Source organism: Mugil cephalus, chromosome 6 (genome assembly GCF_022458985.1).
Source record: "Mugil cephalus isolate CIBA_MC_2020 chromosome 6, CIBA_Mcephalus_1.1, whole genome shotgun sequence".
NCBI lineage: Eukaryota > Metazoa > Chordata > Actinopteri > Mugiliformes > Mugilidae > Mugil > Mugil cephalus.
Window position 1 is genome coordinate 11,887,926 of NC_061775.1, and position 12,747 is coordinate 11,900,672.

Consider the following 12,747-nt stretch of genomic DNA (forward strand, 5'->3'; position numbering starts at 1 on the left):
GAGCACATTGTTTTGACATAATTATGGACCCGTTTTTATTCCATCTTCCGCTGGAGAAGAGCAGCTGAGCCCTGCTCTTAATTAGCATGATATGTACAGAAGAGTGATTTATGACTTCATTTGGTTTAGAGATGCAAGGGAGGGATTTGAAGTCTTTGGAGATATTCTTGTTTTAAGTGTAAAGGAGTAGACAGAAATTGGCTTCTGCTACTCTACCGAGAAATCTCACGGGAGGGGAAACCGAGATCAAGAACAATAGACAGATTATGTTTTTGTACAAAAGCAAAGAAACAAGTACCGAGAAAAAGGTGAGCGGCTTCAAATCGGAGTCGACCTTTTTTCATCTGTGCACTTGAAAGCACAAAAGGGGCTGAACAATTAAAATGTGCGGTGATTAAGGTCCTGTGATGAGTGAAAGTGTGATTCATCAAAGGTAAAGAGGGGAGCTCTGCTGTCGTTTCTTATAAACAATCTGGAGAGAGAGTAAATGAAGCCAGTCAAATGTCACGGCAGACAGTCACTGCCTTGTGAACTCAGTTCGGTTTCGTAACGTGAAACCTTTCCAAGCAGCTTCTGCCGCGCTGAAAATATACAGCAAACCTACAGCAGAGTCACTTCTTCTCTTCTTCAAGTGTCTCACGGTATCTGAAGTATCAGTTTTACCTTCAAGTGACTCTGTGATGTCTTAAAATGACTCACGTGCGAGGAGGGTATTCCCATGCCAACAAGCAGAGTTCAGGGCTGTAAATATTACAATGACATTCAAGCATAATTACCATTTAATGGACGCTTAATTTAATTTATTAGGAGTCTTAATCTTTTTTATTTGGCTCGTTAACAAGCGACTGAAATGTAATCAAATATCTTAAGAATAAGTTGAAACTTGTCGCGCGCATGTGTTTATATTCGCTTCGTCAAGAGAGAAAGAATGTGTTTAATGCTCGACAGAGACTGTTTAAGAAGACGTTTAAATCACGTGTAAGAAGTAAATCAAACAACAATATCTCTCCGCGTATTAATTAGAATGTCATGTGCATGTAGCGAATACAAGGAAATATAAAGTCAAATGGCAGCACGTTAAATGGCAAAGAGAGACTGAATCACCGGTCAATCATGTAACAACAATCAGATTAATAGATCGCGGCACAGGTCAGTTAAGGAGGAAAGACCAGAGCCAGAAGGTGGACACTTCAATGTCACATGACACCACAGGACGTCCTCAGAAGACCCATGTCCACTCTCTGATGACTCACAGATGTTTTGCAGGACCCCTGTGCCTATAGATGTCTATGGTGATATGTGTAAACCAATAACAGATAATGTGATTATCTACTCGGGAGCACATCAGGACAGAAATATCAAATGTTTAAGGAAGCTGTGGTACGCAGTCAGGACAGACGCACTCTGTCTGAATTCATGTGATTTCCGTGTGACTGTAGATGGACAGTCGACACTTGTGGGAGTCAGTTATCCTGAAATGTTTTATGAACTCAATTCCACCGCTCCGACCGGCTCTGACTCAGACCTGCACACTCACACACTTGCGTGGAGATGTGGTAACCGGCGCTTCGCAGAAAGTCGTCATTAAGCATTTTCATTTCATCTCCGTCGAAGTCTTCACATGAATTATTTTAAGTATTTATTTATTTATTTGAAAATGTCATTAATTTGTCGAGGGCCGCCGCACATCAACTTAACAGCTGAAGTGTAAACACTTGTGTGTCTTTTGTGCAAAAACAAAAGAAAATTAACATTAAATGCGAATTAAGCGTTTGGGCTTGAAAGCAGCGACTCTAATCCTAATCCTGACCCTAAACCTAACAGTACGTTACCAGTGCCACTTTTATCGGATCATAATATCTATTGAGGGGCAGCATTGTGGTTCAGCGGTTAGCTTCGCCAACTCACAGCAAGAATGTTATTTAAAAACGGCAGGCGCTGCTGGCCTTTCTGTGCAGGGTGTGCATGTTCTCACTGTGTCTGCCGGGGGGTTTTCTTCAGGTGCCTCCACACACAGTACATTTGCATGTTAATGTTAATTGGTGATTTGAAACTGGCCATAGGTGCACGTTAGCGTGAATGGTGTGTGTCTCTCTGTGTTAGCCGTGAGGATCTCAGATGTCAGATGACATCCAGGTTTAGCTCCATTGGACCCTCTAAGGCAGGAGTCTTCAACGTTTTTCAGGCCAAGGACCCCAAACTGATGGAGAGATAAGTAGGGGCCCCCTGCCTAATATATATGCACTATATATACACACACACACACACACACACACACATATATATGGGGATAGACTGTAGTAACGCTGTGTAGCCTATTAACACAGTGGACTGGCTTTCCCTTTTGAAAATAAATAACGTAAAGAAGGTTGTGTGTGTGTGTGTGTGTGTGTGTGTGTGTGTGTGTGTGTGTCCTACACCAACGTTCAACCCGAGGACTAAACTATGACTGAAATAGGATCAGTACTGAATAAACTGGAGAAAATTGACTGTCACTGATACAGAGTTTATATAATTTTTTTTTTTATAATTTTTTAGATTAAGAAATTCACTTAAACATGTAAAAAACTGTGCATCTGGCCCAAAACAGCCTAAACAGCATGCACTGCATTGCTAGTTCCGCAACCGAACAGAAGGTTTATCGTGTAGTAGCAGTTCACTGAAAATCTTACTCAATGTCCTTTGATTATGACAACTGTGGAAGGACATACGGGATGTGGTGAAAAGGATTTTCACGATACTACCAACCTTCAGGACATGTGGCCAAGATTTACAGAAGTGAAATGTCTCATTGTGGCAATACAAGGCACGGTTAAACAACTGTTTGTTTAACAAAAAATTTAAAAAAATAAAAAAATAATTCTGAGCGAGCACAAGAAAACAATGATAAACTTTGAGCAGCGCACTTGGCACAAACTGCAGACAAAATACAACAAGTAGCTGGAGTACAGTACGTGTTCTACTTAGATGAAAGTTGCCCTTGTATGCGCTCAGAGCTCCAGCCTGTGGTTTCTATGGGGACACTGACACACTCATTGGTGGATTTCCTGTAAATTCTCTTGGTGACACCCATGAGGGACTCTGACATAACAACCGGTAGTCAGTTTGCCTCTGGCCAGTCAAGCAGGGAGGAATAAAAACAGCTTATGCACATGTTCGACACTTTTGAACTGCTCTGGGCAAACAATTAGCGGGTTTCTGGTAACTTGGTGTGAAAAGTTGTTTTTTTTTTAGTTTTCTTTTTTTTTTTTTTCTTTTAAACAAACACAGCACTTCTCGGATGTTGAACTTTCACTATGATTAGTCCACAACAAAAACTTATCGAGCCTCACAACTAGCGGCAGATAACAGACATTGTGAGAATAAAAGGGCGTGTTATTGTCACAACATGACCTCCGTATTAAAGTGTGCGGTTGAAGACTTTTAAACTGAATCTCATTTGCTGTAAAAAAGCTTTTAGATTTTGATCAGTGTTATAATATTATGAACGAAACCGACAACGATGACTCATTTCAGAATGACTCACTTTTTGGCATTCAGTAGTCGTGCCATACAAATGTTTACATTCATCTCGTGCAGACAAAAAAATTCTAAAGGTTTACATTAGTAGCCTCAAGTCAAAATCACTGACTTACATTTTAATATTTTCCCATTAATCTTATTAAATTATTCCCAATAGCTTATTCTGAACTTTGCATTAGAGCAGGGCTCCTCAACGTTATTCAGGCCAAGGACCCCAAACTGATGGAGGAGTTGAATAAACCCTCTACCTACTTTATGTGATCTATATTAATCTATTATTATTATTGTCATCATTTTGCATTCAATAATGTTCAATATCGAGCTAACCCTTATCCTTTTACTAAAATATGTTGGATTCATGTTAAAATATATTTAAAGAAATTTAAATTTGTGGGAGGGGTTTAAAAATATATTAAAAAAAAAAAAAAAAAAAAGTGTAATCAACCAAATATTTTGCGACTCCTCTGCAGTGCCTCCACAGACCCCCCAGGGGTCGCGGACCCCCTGTTGGAAACCTATGCATTAGAGCTTTCATCCAATCATATTTCTGCCATTATTTGTTTCCAGAGTCAAGGGAATCTTTCCTTTGACCTTCACTATTAAAACTGAAATCACATTTCAAGTTGGTATTCTCAGGCCTTCTCTGTGTCCTACGGCAACGTCAGCGTTCTCGCTCAGTTTAACAGTTTGATGGCTGTTTGTTGAGCCCACGATGGTGGAAGAAGGAGAGGACGTCGATTAAGCCGCAGATCTTCTTAGAAAGACATTCTCATGGCGGACTTTGAAGGAAAAGGCTGTGCAATCCCGGAGCTACCCAGCCTGACCCAAGACTGGAAAAGGTGGAAAGCACAAACACAAACGTGAAGCCCGAGATTGATAAATTTCCATTTTGTGAGATTAGGACCCCTGTCCCTGAACATCACATTTAGCACTTTGTTCAGACCTGAAACAGGTTAGTCGAAGGGAGCACTGACACCAACACGTGAGCACGTGTTGATCCATGCAGACAGCTGCACAGAAATCCAGTAACACTTTACCCAGAATATATGTCTTTGAGTTTAAATAAAGCCTAAAAGAATGTCTGGGAAGAACACGAGCAGACGTGAGCCCTCCTTCTTATAAAACATCATGATCGCATGCAAGGCCACAATGCATTTGTAACATACATCCATAGCGTCAAGGCTTCCTGATCTATTTCAGTTCTTGACAGCACGCATTCAATGACACACTGATGTCAGCGCTGCTTAAACTAAAGTGAACCTAATATTCTTCAGAAGGCTCGTTTGCATTGCAGGTGTGTTGCACTGGATTGCATTATTTTGTGCAGTTATTCATCCAATTTAGTCCAATCCTCCTGCAGGATGTTGGAGAGGGAGTCTGATCACACACAAACCGGAGTCCACCTTTAAAACTCCTAGACAAAATCTTAAGTTCAAATGTTGCAGAGCACATCAAAGAAGTAGACCACTAGCTGCCCTATAAAGACATACACGATTATGACGGACCGTCCTGCAGTGCTACAGCATGTACCATAGGAGATCAACTTAAAGCCTAAAATCTCATGTAAGGAAATCTAAGTAAGTGTCTGAGACTCGTATGTCGCTCGTTTCCTCCTGCTGGGGCTTTAATCGGAACAAGTTCCCCCTAAAAAACAAATCTATGGGCCTGACCTTACCAACTGTGCACCACCCGGTCTGCACCAGCCTCTGTGTGGACACAATAAACACGGCCTCAGACTGCTCGTTCCAGCCCCAGCGCGACCCTCCGCTAGACAAAAGGGACAGCGAGGCACCGTGCCAAATTGACTTGTCCCTAATTTTTTATGGTAATCCTCAATTTTACATCAGACAGTCCCCACGTTTGATATAAAAGATATTACATAAATAAATGAGGAGGGGACCCAGATAATCGCCGTCTTATCCTTTGACAAGTGGACATGTCTGCAGACGGCTTTTACGTATTTGCTTGTGTGAAATGCTGACAACAAGCAAGTGCCGCGATCAAATGTTAATGTTTTAATGCAAAAAAATGCATGATTTCGCAGCCCATTATATAAAATCTGCAGTATTTTTCATATTATACAAGACAGTGCATTAAACTTAGTAGTCTAAGGACTATAATGCATGTTACTACCTTTTGTGCAAACAGAATCATTATAATAAAGACTGAATCTAAAGCTTTAAGGTGTTTATGTAATTATTCTCTCAGTGAGTGAGACATAGTATGAAAAGGGGCATAAACAGTTATTCCTCAGGTCGCAGAGGTCATGAGATATTCATGTGACTTTAACAACATTCAGCAACATTTACATCGCAACAATTATATTATCTACAAATGTATTGCCACCCTCTTTTTTATTGTTTCATTAATCCTCTTAATACCCGGACAATGATTAATGGCGGAAAATAAGACAGTGTCTGGATTACATGTCGGTGGAGTGACATTTGGAAATCATAAGGCTGTACCGATGCCACAAATCATCAGCTGGCAATCATCAGCTTTTTTAATTTAAAAAAAAAAAAAAAAAAGGAGCCGTGCAGAAGGTCAGACCTAAAAATCAATCAGTGGGCTTATTGTTTGTTTTGGAGTCACGAGAATTTGAGGCACTGTTTTAGTTTTAAATACTAATGGAGCAAAAGGGCACGTTGCTCCTGTCTGAGTCTATTAGAACAAATACAGCTTCAAAAGTGATATTTTCACTTCAGGTCAAAGACCACAATCACATAAAAAAAATAGTTGGAGGATCATTTTTAAAAAAAAAATGTCATGTGTTCATAGTGGTACTGGCAGAGTCCAAACTCAAGTGTCACCTACAGTAGCTGCAACATGATCTGATTTAGCGACACTGTACACGGACACACTAGTTTCTCCTGTGTTTTTTCCAATAAGTGGCCTCCTAACCAGTGTTTGCTTCCACCAGGATTCTGTCTTTATACACACATGCATCCATATCTGCGTTGCCAATTTTCAAGACTGTAAGACTAAAGCTATATTTTAGATATGTTTTAGGACATTTACAACTATAATTGAGTACTAATATTTGCAGAAATTTACAGAAATGTAAACGTTTTAAAATGACAGACACCTGCTTCTTGTGGTCCAAAAGCTCCTGCCTTCTGAGCACTAACTTTGCGGACTTAAGATTTAAATACACAGTTATTATCTCTGGCAACATACTGTAACACACCCAGATAGACAATACCAGTGAATTAATGTGTTGTGAATGGGATTTCTACCTGCTGGGATAATCTGGGAGCTAAACCTAAAGATGTATGTAAGACTGTACTCCCACAATGGGCAAAATTTATGGATTCACCAACACCCCACAGAGCGGGTTTGAACCGTTGATGCATTGTAATGAGAGAGCGAGTAGCGGCAATGACAACTGCCGACCGTGGACATGAGCATTATAGAGCGCAAGCCAAAAAGAAAATTCCCACAGGAAGGAAGATGGACTGTGCTTGGTAGGGTCTGCAACACCCAGGAGCCAGATGTAAAAACCACGTGCATCAATACGGAGCAGCGACGCCACCACACAAGCACAACACTGCAGCCACGGTGTCAGCTTGTGGAGAAGTCTTCCAAGTCCCCCCCCCCCCCCCCCTTCACTCTCCAGGCACACTGTGTAAAACCAGACCTACTCATAATTAATGAAGACAAAAGCATACCAAACGTTCCCCTCACCATATCCTCTCTTAGGGATGTATCCCACATGCTGAGATCAAAAATGGTGCATGAGATGTTAATCGATACCACTTACATCTCAACCTCCAATAAATCATTACCAAGCAAGTCTCGGGACCCCGGCAGTCTCTGCTGCACCTCCACTACTTCCAGAATGGCTCTGCCGCTGGGCACTGACACCGAAGTACTCGACTAGATCTGGAAACGTATTTACCTTTAATTAAATCAGACCTTGGCAGGCTGATCATTCCCTTATAAAACATTTCCGTATTGGGCGCAATTTAGATTTTATGTATTTAAGTGAAGCTTTTGTCAGACCAAGAGTCTTCTTGAGTCGAGCCCTTCTGACCCATCCTGGTTTTGGGGCAGAAGTGTGCAGAAGAGAGAGGGCAGATCTATTCTGAGGAGTTTTTATGTCCTTTAATAATTGATTCCATTCAGTCCAGTGGGGACCGCTGTGATGAGTGATCATCGATAAACTCCTTCTGTTTTCTACCAGTTCAGAAATTTCCTCGAGTATGCTGAAAAACTGTAAACTTTGTGGGAGACTACGTCCACAATTAAACAGTGGAAATGTACAACTAGTACCTGCAGTAAACGTACGGAAAAAACACTGCATGACAACATGACAACTTTCAGTTGTACATTAGGTGGGTGGCTAGCACTTAAATTTAGGTTTCTGTATCTTATTATTCTTCTTCTATTTTTTCATGAGAGGTAATTTTAGCTTTCTGTCCATCCATTTGTGAACAAATGCAGCAAACACGGCCGCTCATAGTCCGTATTTTAAACTGAATCACAGATGCTAAAAAAGACGTTACATATGAACAACGGAAAATGATCAAGCGTTTCCTTTGGAAATAACATGAGTGTTAGTAAGTAAAGGTCAGTTTCCCAATTTCCATTCTCATGACGTTGTTTGTCCACCAGCTACCTGCACCCTCCAGCTCAGATAGTGAACAGTGACTAAATACCATACCATTTTATGCAGATGACACTATCCCCAAGAGACTATAGGGGCAACTTTATTCCTCATTGATGGGATGCGCCAATATTTCCTCTGGTTTCACAAATTTTGCCCCTTAAGAACAACTAGTCTCATCAGTCAAAGCCAGACTCACTAGACCAGAAACGAGGCCAGGAGTCCTGTTATTATTGAGGACACTCATTCATAATTCTACGCTAAAACAATGAATTAAATGAGTAATTAATAAAATCCTAATCAGTGTTGGAAGATGAAGGGGCAGATGAAGTTATTTTAAAGATGACCAGACTGGATTGAGCCCAATATTTTGAAACCATGAACCAGAAGCAAACGTTAAAGAACGTGACTAAGCAGCATTTCTGCCGCCTGGAAGTATTTTACAGAACCGAGAAAACTAGTAAGTAGTATTTGTTGTGACAGTGTGAAGGTTCAATTGTAGCTTCAGAACACTATTAATAAACATATTTGTTTTAAGCTTTAAGGGTGGTTTGGATCAAGAGCCTTTTTAGTTCCTTTACTGTTATCTTGTGCAAGAAAGATGTCTCCTTTTTTGAAATGAAAATCTTTAAGGAACAGCTTGGAGGCATGTCTTTTTTTTTCCCCTTAATGCACTGAAGAGTTATTTAACTGTCAAAGAGATAGACCAATAGTGCACTGGATTGATTTTGAAGTGTATTGTACTTAATACAGTTGCACAGTCAGTAAGATAAGAAAATCCTTCATGACTAAGTAGAGGAGGAAAATTAGTTTATTTACATAACATGCAAAAAGATTCTTGTTATTATTTTCATTATTGAGCAAGCACTGGCTTTCAAATACCGCTACAGGACAGGGTTAGGGTCAAAATTCTTTCTGATGTGCAGGTAAATTTATTTCCTTAGCTCTACCTTTTTGCAAATGTCTGTTTATATGGATTCACATTTCTTTAATATCTTAACTTGTTCCTGTTATGTATTAGCTTCAGTACTTTTCCTTGGCTTTTTGCACCAAATACAATTATTATTTTTTTCTCTTTTTAAAGTTTTTTTAAATTCGATTGTGATCTGTTGTTTTTTTATCCCCCCCTCAACGTTGGGCACAGCCTCAAAAAGCAGCCGTCTAAGAACAATTTTTACAAAACTAACATCTGGAGAACAAGACGGTCTGCATCTCTAACCACAAACCCCTACAGAGAGCCGTGTTTTCAGCCCGACAATGTGCTCACTTCTTGCTGAATTTCATAACCGTTTCCCCTGTTTTGGAAATCTAGGGCTCTCGGGGGGATTCGAGGCGAAAGGTTTGACAGTATGTTACGACACACAAACTGGATGGGAAGGCGGAAGATACAGTATATGGAAGTACAACATCATCGGAGTGTCACGTTCCACCTTCGCTACATCACATCTCTCAAGATCGCAAATATTGTGCAATTTGAAAAATATTTACTTGAAAACACTCCAGACCAAGTGACACAGAGAATATGCAAAACGCCAGCACCACTACCTTTAAAATGCCTATAAGTAGCACTGAGTAGGTTGTAATGGTTCCGTTCTCAGTGTCAATTCTTGCCAGTAACTCCAAAGCCACTTCCTGTCTTCTTATCTTCTCTTTTATTTAAAGACAAAAGAGATTTTTAAGTTTTTGCATAAGTCTTCCGATCATTGTGTTCGTCTGGGTGAAAAGCTATTTTTGAAGCAACCACATTTTTATCTCTTATGATGGGCAATTATCGAAAGAGGCTAGTCATCAAAGACAATTATGAAGGCAGTCAGTGGGTTTAAAAAAAATAAAAATAAAAATTATATTCATTCACATACATTCTTGGATGGATTTTTAAAGTTTAGGCTGTTTCCTGCTCCCTCTCGCTGCACTCATGCAGCAACGGGACCTCGCAACAAGATCAGTCCAGTTATGAGGGAGATTCAAAACATGACAGAAGCTCCAACTCTGAGAGCAAATAACAGGTCTGAAGGCTTTAAAATGAATGATGACAGGGAAGAACGGGACAAAAGTAAAGACATATACAAGATGTGTCAACTACGGATAAAATATTTTTGAAAATTCAACAAGAGTTTTGGGAAAATCTCAATTATAACTAAGTAAAAATGTTTAGAAACTGAACGTTAGGATCAAATTGATTTCAGTAAATCAGCAGTGACATCCAGCTCTAGTCTCCTGTAAAACAAACTACCTGCATCAGCATAGTTCAGCATCATTTTAAATGATACTCATCTTATATCTACATTTTTCATAATAATTTAAATAATTTAAACTATATTTGAAAAATTACACTCCCCACTTTTGCTAGTAAATGCATTTATTACACATTAACTTGAGGTTCTCGAATCTTTTTATAAAAACAACATCAGCTCCCGAGAGACCTAAAACAGCAGACAACAGCAAACACAAAGCTTCCTGAGCTCACACATGACTGCAAACCAGAGCACTCGCACTGTGTGTTTATTCAACACGAGGAGAACAATAACACCTTTCTCACACACACAAAAAAACATCTAGAAAGGTCCAAGTGTTGCTGCTTTCCACCGTTAGTCCTAAGTCTCCTCCTTTAATAAAACCAAACCAAACCGAAGTCCTCAAAGCAGCACACTTCGAGTGTGAAGGTGCATTCAGGTTTAATATCAAGCTAAATTTTAGACGTTGCATTTTTAAATATCAAGTTGTTGTGTGGGGAACGAGTCTAGAGAGACTCTCAAAGATTCCATTTTAGATAAACTACAAAATGGAGAAAAAGAGACACTGTTGTTGATAATATTGAGTTTTCTGCATGTGGCATGTAGGTAAGAAGAGATCAGCTGCGTCGCGCTGTCTGATGAGCTCTAAGACGACAATATGTCGGTTTAATTACCTTCTCCCGCTTGTTTGTAAGGGTTGAACTTGGGCTTGGGTGCGACCACAGGGGCAAATTTCTTGGGTGACTGCTGCTGGGAGATGGAGATGCTGGCGTTGCCCAGGGACGGAGTAGTCTCCATCCTGGCAGCCACTTGTCCCGTCTGATCGTTACCGTTCGCTGGGTTCCACATGGTTCTGATGAGAGGAGACAAACACAAACGTGAACAGTTGGGAAAAAAAACAAACAAACAGAGAAAAAGGGGGACTTTGATATCTTGCATCAAGTCGTGTCCATTTGCTTGGATAATATAAAAGACTTCTGGTCCAATCACCAATCAACATGATCATTTGTTTATACTTAAAACTTTGCAGGGAGAAGAACTACAACTCCCAAGTTTGGTAAGAAGAATTACATCGGTGTCCAGAGGTTATAGCTATTGTAGTATTTAGACACATCCGACCCAAAATGCCACGACACACCAAGTGGATGGTTGGCTGTTCTCTGGTGAGCTTCTTTTTCCTGTGTCCTACACCATCGGCCTCAGTGCGACCACTGTTTATAGATGGGAGGTTGAGTCTGAGAAAGAAATCACTCTGACTGGCCAAGATACCAGATGAAGTTCAAAGAGCACACGGAAGAATAAAATACAGAATCATTCAGGAGAGGCTAGCTCAGAATAACAGTTTGGCCCTTATCCTAGTTTCCTAGCCTCCTAGTTTCCTAGCCTCCTAGCCTCCTAGCTTCTTAGCTTCCTAGCTAACAGAACTTCTTCAGGTTTCTTGGACTTTCATGCACAAAAGCGCAAAACATAAAGTTTGTCCCAGTCAGCTGTTTTAACCAGTGTGTTCAGGTGAAACTTTTTGTGACATCATCATCAGCCTTAGTCGATGCAAGTTCTTTGATATCGGTTTGGTATCATTGAAAAAGAAACACAGGATGGGGAGAAAAACATAGTTCAGACTGAAACTAAAACTCCCACAAAAGGATAAAGCAGAGTCACTGTACAGCTGTCAAGTGTGACAGCAGGAAGACTAATCTTGTCGGAAACATAAAGTCCTGGACAGAAGTCAAATTTGGTAACGACACGACCAGTAAGAACAAACGTCCCCATTTAAAATGATACTGCATTCATAGGAATACCTAATGTGTTCCTGTCCTACCTGAACAGTCCCAGTATCCCATTAAATATAATAATTGAAAAAATAGGGTAAACAAGGTTATATTAATCTAAACCGTAGCCGTCCTTGAAGCGGTAACATACTTCAGTGGATTGAAATGAACCTACCGATACCTGAACATTACCACTTTGATTAAAATGATACACACATATTTTTATATTGCAAACTGATGCAATGCAATGAAAACCTGAGAAATTGCCCTACTGCAGCTTGTTACAACTAGGAAGTGTAGGTGGGAGTTAAAGGTATGGACAGTGCATTTGAAAAACGTGCACGCTCTTGTGTGTATGTAGACGTTACTGATTGTCACCATTCGTCGTTAAAAAGCCACTTTTACACTTCTTGTCGTCGGAGACGTGATAAAACAGACAATTTGGCAACGACCTTAAAGCGTGCAGATGTGAGGAGCTGTGAAATGAGTCATGGCTTCCGTCTGATCCTATTTTTCGTTCTTCTCTCCCCCGCCATCAGGTGCGGTCATTCCAAACCGTACAAACGCCTCTAGCCTCCAGCTGTACGAGCGCGTCACGAGGCCTCGTTCAGTTGAA

At 40.3% G+C, this 12,747-nt stretch overlaps 1 protein-coding gene across 6 annotated transcripts in view; it reads right to left on the minus strand.

Moving 5' to 3' along the window:
* Positions 1 to 12,747, minus strand: part of LOC125008969 (LIM domain containing preferred translocation partner in lipoma) — a 145,548-nt gene that overhangs the window by 80,871 nt on the left and 51,930 nt on the right. For all 6 annotated transcript variants that reach the window (XM_047586407.1, XM_047586401.1, XM_047586404.1 and 3 more), the window contains one exon: positions 11,037 to 11,215. In XM_047586407.1, the coding sequence (XP_047442363.1) occupies positions 11,037 to 11,211 (175 nt within the window). In that variant the 5' untranslated portion in view covers positions 11,212 to 11,215. The remainder of the gene's footprint in view (positions 1 to 11,036; positions 11,216 to 12,747) is intronic.